General features: G+C 36.9%; 1 protein-coding gene across 1 annotated transcript; it reads right to left on the bottom strand.

The window, feature by feature from the left end:
• Positions 1–7,012: 7,012 nt before the first annotated feature.
• On the bottom strand, positions 7,013–20,021 carry LOC113755801 (protein NETWORKED 1D-like; the record flags this gene model as incomplete). Its single annotated transcript, XM_027299702.1, has 2 exons — positions 19,850–20,021; positions 7,013–9,723 (listed from the first exon to the last, which is right to left on the bottom strand). Coding segments are annotated over exons 1-2 (2,883 nt in total), but the record flags the coding sequence as incomplete, so codon positions are not given.
• Positions 20,022–20,715: the final 694 nt, after the last annotated feature.

Raw genomic sequence — 20,715 nt, forward strand, 5'->3', positions numbered from 1 at the left:
TTAATCTTATTTTAATGGCTTAATTAATTATTTATCCACCCGTTTTCTCCAAATAATTTATTTCAATCTTTTTAGACCCAATTGCATGGAACTATGACTTGCTTATATTTTTAAAATGACTCGTTTCAAAATTTAATTTTTGAAAGCTCGTTAAGTGAGAATAGTGAATACACGTTTGGAGACAACAATCGATTTTGAGAATACAAATAAGTTTGGAAAAAATTGGAGACTTGTACATTAGTCTTGAAATTAGGATATTATATTTATGTTTAAGTGTTTCAATTATTAGCAAGTGATACTATCGTTATAAGAATTTTCTTGAAATTTCCACTTTATCGCGCCCAACAAATCGGAGACGCGTTTTTTAAGCGCTTGCGATTAGTTGAGGGACTTTAGACCTTTATTTTTAGACCATTAAGAGTGAATAATAATAGTATAAAAATAAGTGCATTAGAGGTATAGTGCACGAGTGAAATAAACTCGAGAGAAATCGAGCACAAAACGAGCGCGCGCGCGGGGAGAGGGTTGACTTTTGAAGGAATCGTAGCCACACATTAAAGCATCTCTTGGAAGCTTCATTTTGATCAAAACACTCTCTCTCTTGCTCTCATTCCAGCCTGCCACCAAGGGAAGGAAAACAACCCAAAGCTCTCCAAAATTCTTCACCATTTCTTCACAAAATCCTCACCCAAATCACCCCAAATTTTAGCTACAACTTGTAAATCACTTGGAGACCACCTCAAGCTAGGAAGAGAGCTTGCTTTCCACGATTTTGTTCAGCTTCAAGAGGCCGAAAATTTCTGCTTTATTCATCAAGAGAGGTAAACCACGATCAACTACAAGAATCTTAGTTTATGAAGACTATCTTGCACTTATAAGCTTATATAACCATGTGGGTAGCTTTATTTATGTTGGAAAGTTGGTGTGTGGGCTCTATGAACTCCCACTATGGCTTGATGGACTGATTTATTGTGTTTTGATGTTATTAATGTTAGATTAGTGTTTAATCTAGTGGAAATAGGTTGTATTGTTGAAGGAAAACTCAAAGGAAGTGATGAGCGAAATTTTTTCAATTTCTGCCCCTGTACATGCCGTGGCCTTAGAGCAATTTTTTTGTGGTTCTAATGACTTTTTTATGATGTATACATGTTGTGTGGGTTGTGTAGAAAGTTTCAACAAAAAATTTCGATTGATAAAAACGCGAATCGAAGAAAAGACTTGGAGTTCGAAGTTGGAGACCGTGTTTTCCTCAAAGTTACACCGTTACGGAGTGTCATGGCGGGTAGAGGAAAGAAATTACAACCAAGGTTCGTCGGACCTTACAAGATCCTGCAGAGGATAGGTGCAGTAGTATATAGGCTAGAGCTGCCGCCAAGTCTCTCGAGAATTTACGACGTCTTCCACGTCTCGATGCTCAAGAAGTACTATCCTGACCCGTCCCATATCTTACAACCAGAGGAGATCGATGTAGACGAATCGCTTGCTTACGAAGAAAAACCTGTCCAAGTACTTGACCGAAAAGTTAAAGAGCTAAGAAACAAGCAGATTCCGTTGGTTAAGATACTGTGGAGAAACCATGGGGAAGAGGAATCTACTTGGGAGATGGAAGAAGAAATGCGAAAGAAATACCCTGAACTTTTCGTGAGTTGAGGTGAGAAATTTCGAGAGCGAAATTCTTTTAAGGGGGAGAGAGTGTGAGAACCCGTAATTTTTTTTTTCATTTCTTCGGTTTTATGATATTCAATGGCTTGTTTTCTGCATTTTCGTGATTAGGAAAATTTCTAAATACTTTTAAGGAGCAGATATAGTTTTTAGATGAATTTTCTAGTATCGAATAGTTTTTGAGAAATTAAGAGCGTATACCGGACGTGGGACCCACTAGGGCGAAAAGTTCTGAAAAATTCGGCCAGTTAGGTTAAGTTTTGGATACTGAATTAAATTTACCGGGTGTTAAGAGATAATTAGATGTTACCAAGTGGATTGGTGTAAGAGAGACAAAAGTTAGGCAAGCAATTAATGAAAGTGACAAGTGTCACTTAGAGATTCATTACCATTTTTTTACCACTATTCATTCTCTTACCAATTTATCAAAATAACTCAAAAAGTTGACCCAAAAATCCCCAAAATTTGCAAGTTTGAAGCCGGCTCTCTCAAGGAAGGAAGAAAAGAAAAGCTCTCCAAAATTTTTCTCCAAACTTGCTCAATCTTCAACTTCAACCGGTTAAATTTGTAATTGCTCCATAAAACTCCTCCACTTAGTGATTTTGAGGTGATTGGTGAAGTTGTTTGGAAAGCTAAGGTGTTGAATTGCTTCCTATCTTGTGTTATAAGGTGAGTGATTAAGTAACTACTCTTTTCCTTCCAATAATGTTTAATTAGTAACTTATGTGAATTGAGGTGATGATTATTGGTGCTATTTCATGATTTGGGTTGAGATTGATGACATTTTTCTATTTAATCATGTGATTTCTCTTTTAATATGATTGTTATGGTGTAGCCATGTATGATGATTGGAAATGGTATTTAAGGAAGCTAGAAGGTGGAAAAAATGGTTAATTGCAAGCAATTTCTGTTTTGGAAAGAAAATGGGAAAGTTAGGGTTCTTTGATTTATATTCTGCCCGGCACTGTAGCACATAGTTAGAGACCGAATTGGCCTTGCGTTAAAACATGAAAATTGTAGGGAATGATATTTTAGAGATTCTTGTAAAATTTCAGGTCAATCGGAGTAGCGTAGCTTGACAAAAGACGGAATTACCCTTGCTGCCCTGGTTTTACCCGAATTTGAGAATTTCTTCTGTAATGGGTTATTTTGGTTGGGAATGCTTCAGAATTGGTTGTTGAGGTCTTCTGATGAAATGTAGCCTGGTATCTTAGCTTTCGGATGGCTTTGGAATTACTGGATTTGGACTTAGGTAGCCTGATTTATGATATTTGCACCAGAATGCGATTTGTGAACCTGTTTTTGCACTGAGCGTTCTCTTCGCTAGATGCTCAATTGCCCACATTTAAAGTATCACATTTGACCCATGGAAGAAACCTCTTTTCTTTTGACATTCAGTAGCGGCTGTGAAGATGTCAGCAATGATTATAGGTACCAAGGTAGGGGTCGTTCCATTAATTCCCAGAAATAGACTCTGAACCATGTTGATAGTGGAAAATGTGATCTTTCCATGCTTCTGCGGGAACAACAATAGATTGACCAAAGCTAATCCAAACTCTTGCATTCGCTTCTCTTCTCATTGTTCTTTACTTATGAAAAAATCGGCCTGGTACTGTTCATAGGATTCTCTTTCTCCAAATCGTTCACACAGAAACTGTAAAGGGCACGATCTCACATCCGGGTGTTGGTTCATGCTAGCTTGCCTTAATCCCAAAAACCTATAAAACTGTTCTCTTGTTCTACTAGCTGGATATATCATACGGTAACCTTTCCCAGGCATCTGCAATAGTCCTTATATTTCTTCTAAAGTCGGTGTTAATTCACATTCACCGAATCGGAAAATAGAACCTTCTGGATCCCAATACTCAAGCAAAACTTGAATGATCGCAACATTTGGGATTATGTTTAGAAGACTCGGTAAATGCCCCACATACTTGAACAGTCTTTTCACCTCATGTGTCATATTATTTTTCTAGTCTGTCAGTTCCCGAGGTATCTGGTTCAGCATTCTGCACGGAGCCATTTGAAGAGACATTTCACTTTTAGTACCTTATCTCAGGATTTTACCCCTTAAGTAATACAAAATTGTAAACATGCAGGTCTCATTGGATTACATATCCAAGACACGAGGTGGCTTATTCCTAACATGGGATTCCCTATGCGATATTTCCTCTATGGTTAATGCATGATGATAATTTATCAAAGCGTATTAACTATACAGTGAAATAATTAAAATATGACCTAAAAGTGCCCCATTTAAATGCCGGGGTAAGCCTAAAATGATGTGCAATACATATGCGTATACAATTTAAACATGCTTGATATAAAAAGGCGGTCTTATCCGAAACGAGTACCATGTCTGGACTTTTATTTCTAAGGTTTGTGTATGCAAAAAAGGAGAAAACAAGGAGAGGTTGGTTTAACAAATAACACATAACATGTTGGGACAATAAATTATACAAGAATGAAAAGTAAAGAAAGCGAAGAAAGAGGGGTGGAATCCCTTCTCTCGTGTATAGTGTCACTAATTGGGTAAATTTGACTCTATCCTAGATAATTTCTAATATGGATGCATGAGATTTGGCTCACTAATGCATTTAGACTCGATAAGATTTCAGACTCCCAAACCTTCAGACCAAGAGGCGAAGGTTCATCAATCCCAAGGCCTTCGGTCGGAGGTTTGAGTGATCCCTTAGGTATCGCTATGGGCGTATGACACACCATCCGCATATCTAAGGAAATCGATCCTAATCTTACAAGGAAATGTGGAATGGCGCCCACGAGAAAAATAAAAATAGAGTGAAATTAATGCATGCACGTATGAAGTGCTTCCTTTTGAGCGAAGGGATTATAATTAAAACAGGCGCGAAGGCTCTAAAGTGATATTTCCCCCCACCCAAGATGCAAGCGCGATACAAGTATATAAACATAAATAAATAAAAATAAATAAACAAATCATCGCATACGCGAAAATCGAGAGACAGCCGCGTGTGTGAATAATCCTAAAAATAAGGAAAAAGAAAAAATAAAAGAAATATGCAACCTAGTACAAGGGGCCATTCAGATCACTTTAGAGCCTTTATGTATTAACCCTTTTTCAATCACACAAATCTTTATAGAGTGAACATCCTATTTGTGTGTTATTGTGGAAATTACAAAATGTACCAGCCAAGTTAAGCACTACCCCATCTCTACGTATATTAACCTTAGATAATCAAGATTAATGGTACCAGATTAATCATGATTTAAAGAGCTAAAGTGCTAAATAACTTGCTCAAATACTAGCAATCAAATAGCCAAATAATAAACACTAACAATCATAGGAAGTTCAACCAAACCCAAGGCATAAACTTTAAAGACACATCATAAACACAAAATCCAGAACTTGTATATTAACTAAACTTAGAATCATGTACAAAAGATAAAGAGTTGGAAAGAAAAGTAACCCTTGTCACATGAGCTCTTCCCTTGCCTTCTTCATCTCCATCTTCATCTTTACCTAGCTAATAAACAAGTAGGATAAACTATACTACTCTATACTCAACTACTAAACTAATTGAACTAAGAAAAACAAGTGAGAACTACATTTTTGTGGAGTTTCTCTAGCCTCCCAAAGTTAGGAAAATGTTCTTCAAGGCTTATATTTATAGAGGAATTTCTTGTAATGGACAAGTGTTTAATCATGTATTGAACCCATAAACAAGCTAAAATGGAGTTGTAAAGCTTCTTTTGCAGCTGTCTTGGGCTGTTTCCACCGATAATCTTGCAGGAAACGTTGGTCAAAAAACTTGTGTGAACAGAACACAAGTTGGTAAGCCGAAAGTAGTGATCCGAGGGCTAGATCCGAGCTCGGATCTCTCAAATTACCCCTCGGATCACATTTTTCTTCATCTTTCACCTTCACTATTCATTGGGATCCGAGGCCTGCTACAGTGGATCTAAGCTCGGATCCTCTGGTCTCGGATCCACTTGTCCAGAAGATCAGACGAGGGCTCGGATCATATTGGATCCGAGTTCGGTGTTGGAGAGTAAGGGGCTGCACAGTAAGGAATTATAAGGAATTGGATTGATAAAGTACACACTCGACTCCATTTTTTAAAATTAAGCAGGCTAAGCATGTAATCAGGTAAGCCAAGCATGAATCAAGTCCATAGAGTTTAAGTAGTCATACACTTGACACTCACCGAGCAAATCAAGAAGAAATATTTTCTGGAAGTTCAAGTGTGCACGGTAGGATCCTCTTGAAGGTCCTCGTGTGCGCCTGAGCAATCAATAATATATTGTCATTCATATATCCCAACTATCAAGGAAGATTATATAGCTACACACTTGAATGATAATTGATCAAATCCGCGCTGGAAACTACATATTCCTAGGAGATATCCACTTGGCGACATAACGGGCCTTGACCTAACCAGTTATCATGCTAAAAACTTACTGATCCGTTGGACAAAATCCAGCGTATTCTGAATTAATTGACTGAGGAAAACTCTTGCTCGTTCATATCTATGAAACATAAGTGATCCGCCGGACAGAACTTGTCCTTTTTCTCTTTTCTTTTCTTTTCAAAATTGAAACCCAGGTAGAATCAAAATTTCCCAATTCACGGTTCCCTTTCCCCTTTTCTTTTTTTTTTCAAAATTCCCCAATCTCCTTCCCCAATGTGGGGTGCGATCATATGTGCACTCGAAAAGAACCACCAATTTTAGCTCAAATGAGGGTGCAAGGGATAAATGGTGTTTAGGTTGTAGAAACGATGGCCAAAGTATCATTCTTACGCCTCATGACAACCAAGTAAACGAATTGCTCGTTGAGAATCCATTCCCTTTTGAAAATCTTCCCAATGTAGGGTAGTGATCATTAAGGCCCTTATTTGAAACGAAATTATTCTTTCAAAGGCTCAATTGGGAGAGCAAATGATAAAATGTGTATAGGTAGAGAAAAGAATGCTCGAAGTATCATTCCAAATTTTCAAAACAAACAAGAATAATGCATGGTTTATTTGCTACTAGCTCATTTTTTGTCTCTCTCCCACGTTGGATCACATAGGAGAGAGACAAAAAGATAAAAGAAGTTATACCTCCCTTGAGTTGATGCCTTAAATGGAGTGAAATCACTTATTTATCCTCCAAAATAAAAGAAATGGTCAAGGTACCGATTTATTTGGGAAAATTAAAGTAAATAGGCAAACACAAGCTCACTTGGTCATAAAGCCCCTAAAGTCATGACTTAGGTGCAATTGAAACAAAGCATAGTAATTAATTGAAGCAAGCAAACAATGAAGTTGCAAAAATTAAAGCTGCCAAGGACCAAATTGATGAAATTATTCAATTGATTGGGTCCTAGTGGAATCATCCACACAGCTCCTGAAGAAGGAAGAAAGGTGACCCAGATATAGCATTTCCCTGCAGACAACAGAGTTTTCCTCTTCCAGTGTACCGTTTTTTTCCCCCAGCAATAAGAACTCCTTTGTTAAGGATCCTTTCTCCTCACGAGTTTTTGAATTTTCACTCTGCAAATCAAGGTAAGACCCTCGTAAATCCTGCAACTTCTTCTGTAAATCTGAAACTTTAGTTAGTAAGGATTCCTGTTTGTGATCTCCCTCTATTAGTTGTGTTCTTAGTTCTTCATTCATCTCATGCAGCTTGAGGGCCTCATTCTGCAAAGAAAACAGCTGCTCATGTCTGATCCTTGACTCCTGGGCATTGATGCATTTCTCCAACTCAAGATTTTGTGCATCAATCCTTAGTTGTCCAATCATTGCAACAAGAACTGACAACTCTACAGACCGTCGCAGATTTTCTTCTTCAGTTTCATACATAGATTTTTTGGCACCTTCAAGCTTGCTTAGAATGTGATTCAGAAAAGTTTGGTCTTGCCCACTCCTATTGCTACTATCATGGATTGGAACAATGTCAAGAGCCTTGAGCAACTGGAATATCCCCTTCCTCAGAGTGCAGCCTTCATCAGACAAGGAGATAATCTTAGCTTTTTGGCTAAGATTATCTTTCTTTAACTCATAAAGCATCTTCTCCAATGATATAGATGTCTCAAAGAGTTTCTGATTCTTGGCTGACAGGCAGAAATTTTTTTCTTCTAGGTCCCTAGCACATTTTCTTAAGATAAAGACTTCAATGTGGGAATGAAAGGAGTTATCCAGCTCCTTGTTGAATTCTCTCTTACTGGAATGTATCTCCTCTTGCAAGAGACTCCTGTCACTTTCCAAACAAGCCAACTGCATCTCCCTTGTATGGGTGAAACTAGCATGTTCTTGCTTTTGTACATCCAAAGAAATCTGTAATTCTTGTAACTTACAATCTGATGATTCTTTCTCCTTCTCCAGATCTGAGTACTGTTCTCCCAGTTCTACATATCTTCTCTCTAGATTGTCTAGTCTCATATTGGTGCTTTCAAGTTGAGAAGTCAAAACATCCTTTTCAGCGACAACTCTAGCCTTCTCATCAACTAGCAACTGGCAGGACTCTTCTAAGCTCCTTGATTTTGTCTTCAAACCTTGAAGTTCATCAAGAGCATCAGACAGGGAATTCTCTAGAAAAGTGTTCTTCTCTGAGAGATTTTCCAAACTTTGATTTGCATCCTGCAGCTGAGCTTGTAATGATGCCTTGTCATCAAGAAGAGCTGATTTCTCCTCCAAAAGAGATTGGCAAGATTCTTCTAGAGCTGTTATCTTGTGCCTAACAGCTTCCAGTTCAGCATTTAAATCTGCTAGAGAATTCTCCAAAATGGAATTTTTCTCAAGAAGCTGTTCCAGAATTTCCAGTTCTTCCAAAAGAGCTAACTTCTCACTTCTTTCCCTCTGGCAGGAGTCTTTCAGATTTGAGTTCTCATCCTGCAATTCCTTCACTGATGTTCCAAATGAATCTGCATGCAGTCCTACTGCATGTACCTGCTCCACGATGGACGAGTGTTTTTTATTGAAGTCATTTAGTTCTTCTTTTAGACAGTAGATTTCTTGCTGAAGAGCATTTCTTTGGTCCAGTCGAAGCTCAACCTCTTCCTCGAGTTTCCCTTTAGTTTCAGTTAAGCTAGATATCTCATTCTGCAAATCTTTTATTGTAATTGCTGAAGAAACTCTCAGCTCATTGAGGCTTTTATTCTCCTCCTTCACCTTCAGAACTTCTTCATGCAACCTCTCATTATGAGTTTCCATTTCCCTCAGATTTTGAACCTTATTCTGGAGCTCTGAGGATAAAGATCGAAGTTCTTCCTGTGCTTGGGCATGCAAATGCTGCAGTGTCTGGAAAGCAGTTTCAGCCTCCACAAAACGCAAGCGCTCTTCTTGTATACAAGTCCAAAGTCTTCCCAGTTCCTTCTGCTTTTCTGTAAGTTCTTGACTTTGATTACCCATCTTGAGCATCAAGACTTCCACCTCAGACTGCAGAGAGTGATTTGATCTTTCTAAAAGGAGGCATTGCTCCTCAGCACCCTTTAAGTTGGCAATTCCAGTCTCTATCTCAACGTTCAGACGTTTAGCCTCCTCCTGAGCAGAAGAGAGATTACGCTCTAAACTAGAAATAGTTTCCAAGCACTGGTGATACTGAACCTCTGCAGCTTCCTTCTCCTGAGTCAAGCTGGAAATAGCTCGCTTCAGTGTTTCGACCTCATTTTCAGCCTTCTCAGCTCGCTGCTCCAACTTTCTGATGTCCTCTTCAGTACATTGTAATTTGTGCTCCAGGTTCGATATCATCTCCAGAGAACTCATGTATTGGTCAAGTGCAGCATCTTTTTCAGCAGACACCTTGGTGAGTTCATCTTTAAGTGATTGAGCTTCAATTTCAGCCTTATTAACTCTCTGATTATGTTCCTCAGCATCCTCTTGGGCACGAGAGATGGTTTTCTCCAGATCAGATATCCTGTCTAAGCACTGGCGGTACTGCAAAAGATTAGCCTCTTTTTCAGTTTCTAACTTAGTGAGGGCTTCCTTCAATGTTGCAGCTTGAGCTTGAGCTTGGCTTGCCTGTTCACTGAGTCCCTTGGAATCTTCGTGGGCACATGCTCTTTCAGATTCCAGCATTGACAATTTCTCCAACAGAACATATACTAATGGTTAGGCTAATTTCAGTCCCAAACAATGGGACTGAAATTTACCATAAAACTACTTCAAACCACAAAATGTTCTTACAAAGTTACCTATGTAACATCTATAATCCACTAATTTACACATATATGAAGGAAAAGGAAGTTTCTTGTCCAAAGTACCTTGTATCCTCCATAAAGATGGTAACTTAGAGCTTGTCCCTCCAAAATCACTCCACTCAATCCTTTAATCCTCCCTAGTAAACAACTTTTATGGAGGGTTTTGCAAAAGTGAGGGTTGGTATCAAGATTGGCAAGAAATTGAAGAACAAATGAAGTTTCTCTCTTGGTTTCTTTCTCTCAAATGGCCGGCCAAGGAAGACAAGGAAATGAAAGTAATTTGGTCAAAATTAGAGTTTTAGGGAAGTAAAATGCCTTGGTCAAAGTCTAACTTTCAATGGGGTGGTGACACGTGGCACCTTAGGGTTTCAATCTCATCCTTTAGTCTACCAATGGATAATCTCTCTAGCTAACCTCCAATTATCTCCTAGCACCTTGTACAGTAATATCCCTTTATACGAAACTTCAACTAATCATCAAAATTGAAGTTTCGTATAATTGGTTGTAATCTACTCTTAAATATTGCTGATAGTAGCCGTATGCCAACTACTATCAGCTTTTCCATAGTTGCTCGTATATAGGTTCCACCATAACTTGATCGATTGGTAGTTGACACTCCGTCAACTTTCACATAAGAATATAGTCCAGTAGAACACCACTCAACTCCAATCTCTGTCCACAGATCAAACCCCTTACCGGGCCCGAACTCCACAATAAACACTGGTGCTAATACTCGAGTATACCGATTAGTCGAGGAGATAACACTCCACTCGACATCACTAACTACCCAGGGTTCGTTATCTAATCGACCAGGCCCTTGCCGGCTCGACTCGACTAACTAGGCACAGGGTTTCTGGAATTCCAAGCAAGATACAATTCATATACATGTATAGCAAATCAATTGCAATCGATGAACAAGAACAAATCACATTAGGGTAAGTGCGATAAAGTACACTCTTGCCCTATCAATTCACTTATATATATCATGTAATCACATTGGACAAGTGTTACACACAAATGTCAAGTTCAATCAGATATTTGGAAGCACTCACCAAAATGTAGTGCCTCAGTGATCACGTCTGGATTGTACTCCGGGTTTGGAGTCCAAATTTGCGATAAAACTTTGTTTAAGAACTTTGAAAAGCGACTAAGGTTCGAAACTTAAACGTTTTGTTCAATAAGAATCAAGTAATTGAAATTCATTTGGAGAATATTCGTAAAACACTTGCTCGCTTTTCAAACTGTGAACTTTTGTAGCAATTATACTTGGAAATACCATTGGAGTCGAAAGAACGAGAAAAACGTATTTTTGGTAGTCATTGTTTCATTTTCCAAGGGTACCAGTTCGGCCAAATTCTAACTTCTATACCTCGATAAATGAAGACGCAAATATCCTAGATAGTTCAAGTGGTATTCGCTCTTAAACCTTACTCAAGTCGCAAGTATATCTCCCTAGTTCTTGAGCGTAAATTTGGGCGGCACGCCCTTTGTATTTACCTATTTTCCAGCCATTTATGACTTCATTCTTTTCCTCAATCAGTCCCAAAGTCACACACAAAATAATCTCATTTCAATAGCCGTTCAATAGGCTCAAAGTCGTACAAGTACAAATTCAAGCAAGGAAAATGTCCGGAAATGAAATTCAAGTCAGAAAACAAAGGACAGATTTGACGTCGCTTAGCGGAACGGACACAACCAAAGCTACACTTATCGGATTGGTGTAAAATTTATACCATTTCGAAGTTAAGACAGGGGGCTACAACTTTGATGCAGACCACTTAAACCAGTTCATAGTGTATCCAGGTCAAAGTTTCAAATTATAGAACCAGAATCTCACAATCAGGCTAGCTAACCGCACTATGTTTAAACGACAATAACTCAGGCTACCGAAGTCCAATTGAGGCGTTTTCAGGGGCATTGGAAATCTAAAGCATAACACTACAACTTCTATGTGCTATTTCAGTATGGATCAGGGTGAAAAAATGCAGTCAGATTGGTGAAATGTCAAAACTGTCCACAAAGCTCTACCTATGGCAGTCAGGGGTATTTTTGTCTTTTCATAAGCTACAGTACTCGGATGGAGCTGATATTTTGTAGGAAACTATAACACATCATTCCCTTCTTGAGACCAAAGGCTACAACATGCTCGCTACTTGCAATATCAAAGTAGCGAGCATAAAAGTTCATAAAATTGGGCAATAACATTTCAAGTAGCAAATCTCTGGATATTTAACATGTCAAGTAAAAGGATACAGCTGCTATTGCAAAATAGCTCCGCCATAACTTGATCAAGTAGTAGTTGACGCTCCGTCAACTTTTAAGTAAAGTAATCAGTCCAGTAGTGCCCCCACTTAACTCCAATCTCTGTCCACCATTCAAACCCCTTACCGGGCCTGAACTCTAAGATAAACACTGGTGGTAATACCTGAGCATACCGATTAGTCGAGAAGATAACACTCGACTCGACAAAACAAGAGACCCAGGGTTCGTTACCTAATCGACCAAGCCCTTGCCGGCGCGACTCGAGTAACTAGCTACAGGGTTTCTGGAATTCCAGAGAGTGCTTACGTCATATACAAGTATATCAAGTCAATTTCAATCAATGCACAGTATCAAATCACTTTTAGGGCAAGTGCGATAAAGTACACCTTTGCCCTTCCAATCAAGTCAAACAGTGTCAAATCACATTAGTAAAACATTTAAAAGCAAGTATCAAGTACAATCATGCACTTGGAAGCACTCACTAAAGATTTAGTGCTTGTCAAAATCACGCTCAGGTACAACTCCTTGGTTTGAGTCCAAATCTGCGATAAAATATCATTTAAGAGTTTAAAACCCACTAGGGTTCAAAACATAGGGGTTTCGTTTCAAGAAAATCAAGTAAATGAGACTTGTTTAAGTAGTAGTCATATGGCTTATCAAACTCTAGAAAATTCATGCTCGCTCTTTCAATTTCGATAAAGAAGCTATTAAAACTTTTGAATTCGCACTTGGTATGAAAGATTGAGAAAGTCATAGTTATAAGGTCGCTACTTCCACCTTTTAAAGGGTACGAGTTTTGGTAAAATTTCAGCTTATATACCGCTACTAACGGTAACTTGACTACCATAGACAATCCAAATTCACTTCGACCTCAAATCGTCGCTCAAGTTTCAAGTTTACTCGCTTATCCCTCGAGCGAAAAGTTGGGCAGTGCGCCCTTTGTATTTATCCATTTTTCCATCCAAGTACAACTTGGATTCACAAGCCAACAAACCTCCAATCCAACCACAAGTGATAACCAACAACATACATCTATTCAAGGCTTCAAAACCAACCAAACCAACCAAATAATAAACTTATCACCATGGATATCAAAACTGGAAACCAGTTTAAAGAAGAAATGATAAGTGGCAGATTTGTCATCCTTCGGTGTTTTGGTCATAACTATAGCTAGGTATATCGGATCGAGATAAATTTGAGGGTATTTTGAAGTTAAGACATAGTCCTATAACTTTTATGAAGGAATCAAACTCCAATTCAACCATTATTAGGGTCAAAATTGGCAAAAACAGAGACATAAAAATTCTGTCGGAGCCAAAACGGGACAACTGAACAGTTTTGGTAGAATGGCTATAACTTGGTGTAGAAAAATCGAAATTGAGCTCCGCTAGTAGCGTTTAAAACTAGATTCATAGTGGTTTCCAAGATATAAAAATTAGGTTCTAATTCATCTCCTACAAACTACCAGAAAAGCTCTGGAAATTGACTGAAATTCACCACCAAAAGCTGGAAATTCAACTTTTAACTCTAAAAAGTAACAATCAAGCCAATAATCACTTCACAAATTCCATTTCCAAACACAATAACAACATTTGCTAGTTAAACAACAATAATCAAAGCTGAAAAATGTAAACCCTAGCCGAAAATTTCACTACACCATCAAAACTAGAAAATCAACCATGGCAAGCCAAGATTAAAAGCTTCTATATCAAACTTAGCAAGATTAAGCAAGAGAAAAAGAAGTTTTAGCCTTATACCTTCCAAAAGCCTTCTTGAAAGTGAAGAATCAACCACTGTCTCCCAATATTTCCACCACTCCTAGCTTCTTAAGTACCAAGATGAAACTTTAATCGGTTTAGTTTGGTTGATTTCACTCAAATAACGCTTGATTTAAGGTTTGAAATGGAAAGCTTTCTTCACTCTTTTTTTTCTCTCTTGCTCTCAGCCAACCCAGAAGAAAAAGTGAAGAAGATGAACCAAATTAGAAGATAAGAAGGAAAGGAATTTGCTTGGTCAAACCTTCTTAGTTTTCCAACAAGTGGCATTGGAAACTAGACTTGAAGGGCTTTCCAACGGTACTAAATGCAGAGTCTAGTTCCTCTCCTATCAATACTAGTGATCCGGGGAAGTTGGCTGATTTTTTGGTTCTGATCAGCTCAAAACCCTAACAAAAATTACTCTATTTCCTCTTGCCAACTTCACTTGTTTTGGCTCAAATTCATCCAATTCAACCTCCTAGAGTTCATATACAGGGGATCATGTTACCTAGTACCATTAGAGCTTAAAATGCAACACACCAAATGATCAAATAAACCAAAACAGTCTAGCCAACAACAAGAACCAAAACAGTCCACTAGTTGCCCAAAAACAACCACTTTACTTGCTTCATTTCCATTTCAACTCACACCAAACCTTAAACCAATGTTTAGCCAAGATTCCTAGGCTTAATTAAGGTGCAAATGAACCACAAAATCAAGGAGAAACCTCCCTTCCAAAACCAGTCAGCCAAGAGAGAGCAAAACAGTCCACTAGTTCACTTGCATCACCAACTTTCATCCTTTCATGAAGACTAACTTAAACATCATACGAAGTGTTATCCTTAACTCAAAAAGGATCCAAAACATGTTAATACATCAAGAAAACCATAAACAAAGCTTTAACAATTAATCAAACACATGGTAGGCTAAACAACCAACCCTACTACCACTTGTTTAGTTCAAGAAATTTAACTATAAGTAACATCCATACAACTCCTAGTTTACCATCAAAGCTTTAAATACTTTATATAACACCATAAAACCAAGAGTTAAGGATCATATAGCTCTCTTGTAAGAAGCTTGAATCACCCAAAACAACCACCAAACCAAAAGCTCCAAGCTTGAAATCACACACTAGGGTTGAAGGTTGTTCACTCTACTAACTCAAGTCCTTCACTTCTGATTTTTGCTCAAGATCAAACTGGGGTTTAAAAGGCATGAAAATGGAATTTTCTCTCTTCCCTTGGAAGCTTCAAGGTGGCCGGCCACATGAAGAAAAATAGAGCCAAGAATGGTTTAAATTTTCTCTAATTCTTTGGTCAAAAAGGTTGAATGGCTAGGGTTTGGCCACTTGTCTCAACCTTGGACATTCTCTCTCTAATCTTTGTCAAATCTTGTTTCTATCATCCAAATGTTTACAATGTCTTACTAACACCCCTAAACTATCATATAAAGTCCCAACCACAATAAAAAGAATATTTGGTCATAAAGTATGTGGTGAAATAAAATAATACCAAGTAAAGGAAATGTTTTAATTCAAGTAAAAGGTAATGAAATGCAATACAAGGGAAATGTTATATTGCATGTAGAGTGCAATGCAAGGACATATTTTAAGTGATTTAATCATAGGGCAAGGCAAGTGATTTAGGAAAAATTTTGTTTTTGAGTGAGGGTTCTCACAGAGCTTGTGTGTTTGATTGTTAGAACTGGTAGCTTCTCTGTGAGGACCCGTAATTTTCTTAATTTCTAGGTTTTATTTTCTTTTAGTTGCACGTTTTTCCACATTTTCTTTTTTCGAAAAATTTTAAAAATTATTTTTATGAGTAAATATAGTTTTTAGATTATTTTTCTAGTATCGGTTAGTTTTTGAGAAATTAAGAGTGTATACCGGACGTGGGAATGCTAAACAATGTCCTATAATACACTTCAACTAACATCTGTTAGTTGACGGATATATATCAGTCAACAATTATTAGCCTAACCGACATGTGCCCTATGATATATTATAATATATTACAATTGGAGAAGGGGCTGCACAGTAATATATTAAGGAATTTATATATATTACCAATTGTTGACTGCTAGATTATATTCGCTGGTATGACTATAAAAATTGTTAAAGATAATTTTTTAATCTAAGACTCCGTTTGGATTGGCTATATTTTCAAAAAATAAATTTTTCAAATACAATGTTACATTAATATACAATAACTCAAAAAATATCTCATCCATATTAGTATATCAAATATTTCAAAAAAAATTTATAGTAAAAATTTTTCATATACACTGCGACAATAAAATATTTCAAAAACACTCCAAAAAATAGCTAATCCAAACAGAGCCCTTGCTATTTGAGCCCAATGGGTACCCAAGTATTTTCCAAAATTTCCCATCAATTAATGGGTACAATTGGGATTTGTCCCATTTTAAACCCAATATCAAATTCCAGTACCCATCCCGCCCAAAGTCCCTATAGACATGGGTAACCCATTGGGACTTGGGACAAATTGCCATCTCTAATTGTAACTAAAAAATTTTGAATTCAAAACCACTGCTAACCAAAAAAAAAATCGTTCAAATGTACTTTGGACTAGCTTAATATTTTGAATCCTCGTGTATGACTCGTGCACACATGCTTATCTATTTGTAAGCGAGGTTTGATCTTGGATATGTACTGAAGTTTGTAATTTTTTGAAAACTAAAATCCTATTTTAGAAAAGTTCGCCAACATTTTCTAAAAATTTCCTTCAAAAAGGGCCATACAAAAAATATTGCATGTCTTGTGTACGTAAAACTTCAAATTCTTGTAGTTAGCAATTGTACTTATAAAAAATAGTAAAAGTAAGTATCAATGTGAAGTGATTTTAGGAAATTTTTTTTTAAAAAACTTTTATTTTTTGTTGTCTTTCCTACCAATTGAAAACTAACATTCCAATATTATAATTTTAAAGCATTTATTTTAATATCTATGTACGTTGATAATCATTTAGTGGTTCATATAATGTGTATGAAATGCCAAATTCATTTCAAATTCAATTGATAACCTATTCAAATGCCAAAAAAAAAATTAATTTACAAAAATTATATATTCCTTATATTTTAAAGGGAAAGTTAATTAAGTTGTTTAGTTATCATTAGAATTAAACTCATTATCAAGTAATTATTTGAGACTAACTATGCTAAAGAAAAGAAACATATCATATATTATTAATATGAAAAAATTAAATTAAATTAAATTAAATTAAAAAGAACATAGTTTTGTAGTAGAAAGATTAAATTTGGTTTACAAGTTTGGTATACAAATTTAGTTCTTTTGGTGTGGTAAAGTTAAACTATCAAAGAAATAAATATATGCAGGCATGACTTTATTTTCATAATTTATAGGAGGAAATTTGTATGTTTTATGAACACATGGGCAATTTGCTACTGAAGAAACATTACAAGGGGCAATGATCACTTGTCATGTGTGTCAAAAATTAATTACTAGAAATCTAAAACCTGTAGTAGTGGAAGTCCACGTCGAACCCACAGGGAACAGTTGAAACTTTCAATTTCCTTTGTTAAAATAGTAAATAGTAAACAGGGATAACTAAAACTACCGCTAAAAATAAAACAATAAAAATCGAAGATAAAATTAATAGATAATGAGCCAAACCTAAAACTACTGCTAGAACTAAAACAACTACCTCTAGAACTGAAACAATAAAAATAGAAGATAAAATTAATAGATAACAAGCCAAACCAAGGACATGAAGATCTTTATTCCAATTGATCATCAACTCCTAAAGATTCAACCTTTAATCAACTATTTGGCCTAAGTTAGCCAGGACGCCAATAATAACTCGTAGATTCTCTGAATTCAAAAATAAGAATGACGCACTCAAATTGTATTCTTGTTATTAGACAATCCAGATATTGATGCAATTCCAATTACTCTCATAATAGCATTAAGAACCAAGAATCAGTCAAAGATGACAATAACCCATGACGCATGCAGTTATTTAATCAACACCATAATCCGCCTTAAGGGTTCACAAAAGGGTTGTTACCCTTATTTGCCACATAGAAATACCAATACATGACAATAACGGATCAAGATTAGTATTTTGACATGAAGAATACATGTAGAGAGAATAATTGGCCACTTACTCTACTATACATGCATCAATATAGAATAAAATCAAGAAAACACAGATAGCAAATTAAAGATTGGAAAGATCAAACCCACCCTTACAATCGTTGGAATAAATGCTTCAATCCTTGGCTTGAATAGAGAATAGGTTAGATATTTCTTTTAAGAGAGAAACAGAGCAGTTCATAACCAAACTCTACTTCTACTTATTCTAATCTACTCCTAAGAATATAGAATATGAGAAAATAGCGGCCATAGGCCATCTCCCTATTTGGCTCCCCTTGACGACTGTTGTTTCACGTATTTATAGGGCCTTCTTTGTGACAACCCCACCTCCACCTTGGGCGTACCCCAGGGTTTAGCGGACCGCCTACCCAACTCCGTCAATGTAGCCGTATGCACACCCGTAATACAAACCTGTTTTTGACAATAATCCAAAATAAGAGCAAAAGAAAAGTCATTTTCATTGATAAACTTGCCAATATTTACATCATGTCACGAAGGTGTTGCATCATGCTAGGGTAAAAGGCGGGTTAAGAAGGTAAAGATAAGGTGTAATGTGTCAAACGAATGTCCAATATCCACTTGCATAGCCTCAACGCTTTAGTGGGAAAATTCTACAAGCAAGGCATTTTCATTTGCTATACCCACTGTGCAAGTATCGAAACTCTTTTCTCTCTCTTTTTATTATTTTTTGAAAGGACGTCTTGCAAGGCGTGGGCACGCCCTGTAAGCCAAAATCCCATATTCACCAGTTTGTCGACATTTTCTCCATTTTTTCCTTTTCTTTTTTTTTTCCTTTTTTTTCTTTCGATCTTAGATGCACAAAACCAGCACCATACAACTTCTATTCTGACAACACTTGCGATCCTAGATTTATTTGCCTTGCACAAACAATGAAATTCAGACATCTCTTAATGACACAGGTTGAACAAGAAAGTCTAAAAAAAGGTCCTGAGTTATCAAACACAGCTAACAAATAAAGCAGAAGGATAAAAAGCTCAAATTGATTCACTATTGGGAGACAAGATGAAGGCATGATTTGTAGAAAGTTAAAAAAGGTTAAATCCTAAATGCCCTTATCATTTCAAATGTATCCAGTTCAACAAAATGTGACCTCCACATATATAAAATAGCAAGTTCTAGAATGCCAATACCATGTGTGATACCCACTCAACAACACAAACGAAGCAAACAAGAATAATGTGCTCGTGCATGGCTCAAAAGCTCCCAAAAGTTTCAAGAATGGATCAAGTCCAACATATTCAACATTCAACGATATTGCCAAGGAAAAGCAAAATGCACAGCTAGCATATATGACCACATACACGTGCACCCTGATTATGCAATCTATCATAGCAACATGCTCTAGCAGCTAACAAATGTAGAAATAAAAAGAAAGTCAACTAACTACACTTTTTTTTCGTTTTCTGTTTTTTTCATTTTTTTTCTTTTTTTCTTTCTGTTTTTTTAAGCAAAAAAGAAATAATAGAAACCATCCCCCTATACCTAAAACCTACATTATCCTCAATGTAGCAAAGACAAATAAAGTATAAGGATAAAGTGGATGAAACTTCCCTAACTACCGAGAGGGTGCAGTGAGACACTAAGGGGGGGGGGAGGATGAGGCGGCTGGAATCCAATATGAGCAAAGAAACTGTCTGATTCTCCGTCCGAATACGGGCAAAAACCTACAACGCTGCAAGACGGCCATCTAGGCCCGCAACTCGCTCTCCTAGTTCACGGACAGAATCCTGGAGGGAACGGTATTGGGAATCCCAAGCAGGGGGAGCATGGTAAGAGGACAGACCCGCCTGATCAGTGTGGGGCGGTGAATCAGTAGGGGGGACAGTCGGAGGATCCCGAGGTCATGGCCTACCATCTCCAGGAGGCGTTATCTGGTATACATCTCCCACTTTGAAAATAACCTCCATCCTCTCTAAGTTACGCAGATCCAATGGCTCAATCTCGCGAGCTAGAGCGAACTTGTGTTCCTTGTCGAGATCAAGCAATCCCAATCGAACGGCCAAGTGAGTAATGAGCGAGCCCATAATCACCGGCTTATGCCGCTTTTGAATGACGGATTACATTTGAGTGGTCACCCACACCCAAAGTTAACTTGTACCTTGTGTAGACACCAAATTTTTGGTTTCAAATTTGATTTTTATTCTTAATTAATTTTGTATTTATTTGTTTCGATTTTAGATTTATTTTGGTTGATTCCTATTTCGTGTCTCTTACTCTATGTTAATTAGTTTACAAGCATTTATTTTATCTATTAATTTGAAAAATAATGAAAAAGAGGAAAATAATGAAAAATGAAAAGAAAAATCAAAAATTGCCATTTTTGCTGTTTATTATTTCTAGTTTATTTATTTTTATCTGATGTTAATTAAATTGTTGATTTTTACTTAATTTTATTATCATTTTTGTTAAATTACTTAAAAAAAAGGGGGGAAAAGAAAGAAAATTAGCATTTCGTTTTGTCTTAATTAGCATTTCTGCATTTATTTTTTATTATTTTTAGGTAATTAGTTATCTATATTAATTAGTCAAAAAAAAAAAAAAAGGGGTCGCGCATGCACGCTGCATTTTGTTTTTACAGCGTGCAAAGGACGAATGGACGCTCATCGAATGGGCAAGAAAAAAGGTTGGGAAGGGATGATTTCCAGCCATTGAATACAGGGTTTAGGAATCTGGAGCCGGGTATAAAAAGGAAAAAAGACCACAACAACAAACACTCCT

This window comes from Coffea eugenioides, unplaced genomic scaffold (assembly GCF_003713205.1).
Source record: "Coffea eugenioides isolate CCC68of unplaced genomic scaffold, Ceug_1.0 ScVebR1_175;HRSCAF=696, whole genome shotgun sequence".
Taxonomy (NCBI): domain Eukaryota; kingdom Viridiplantae; phylum Streptophyta; class Magnoliopsida; order Gentianales; family Rubiaceae; genus Coffea; species Coffea eugenioides.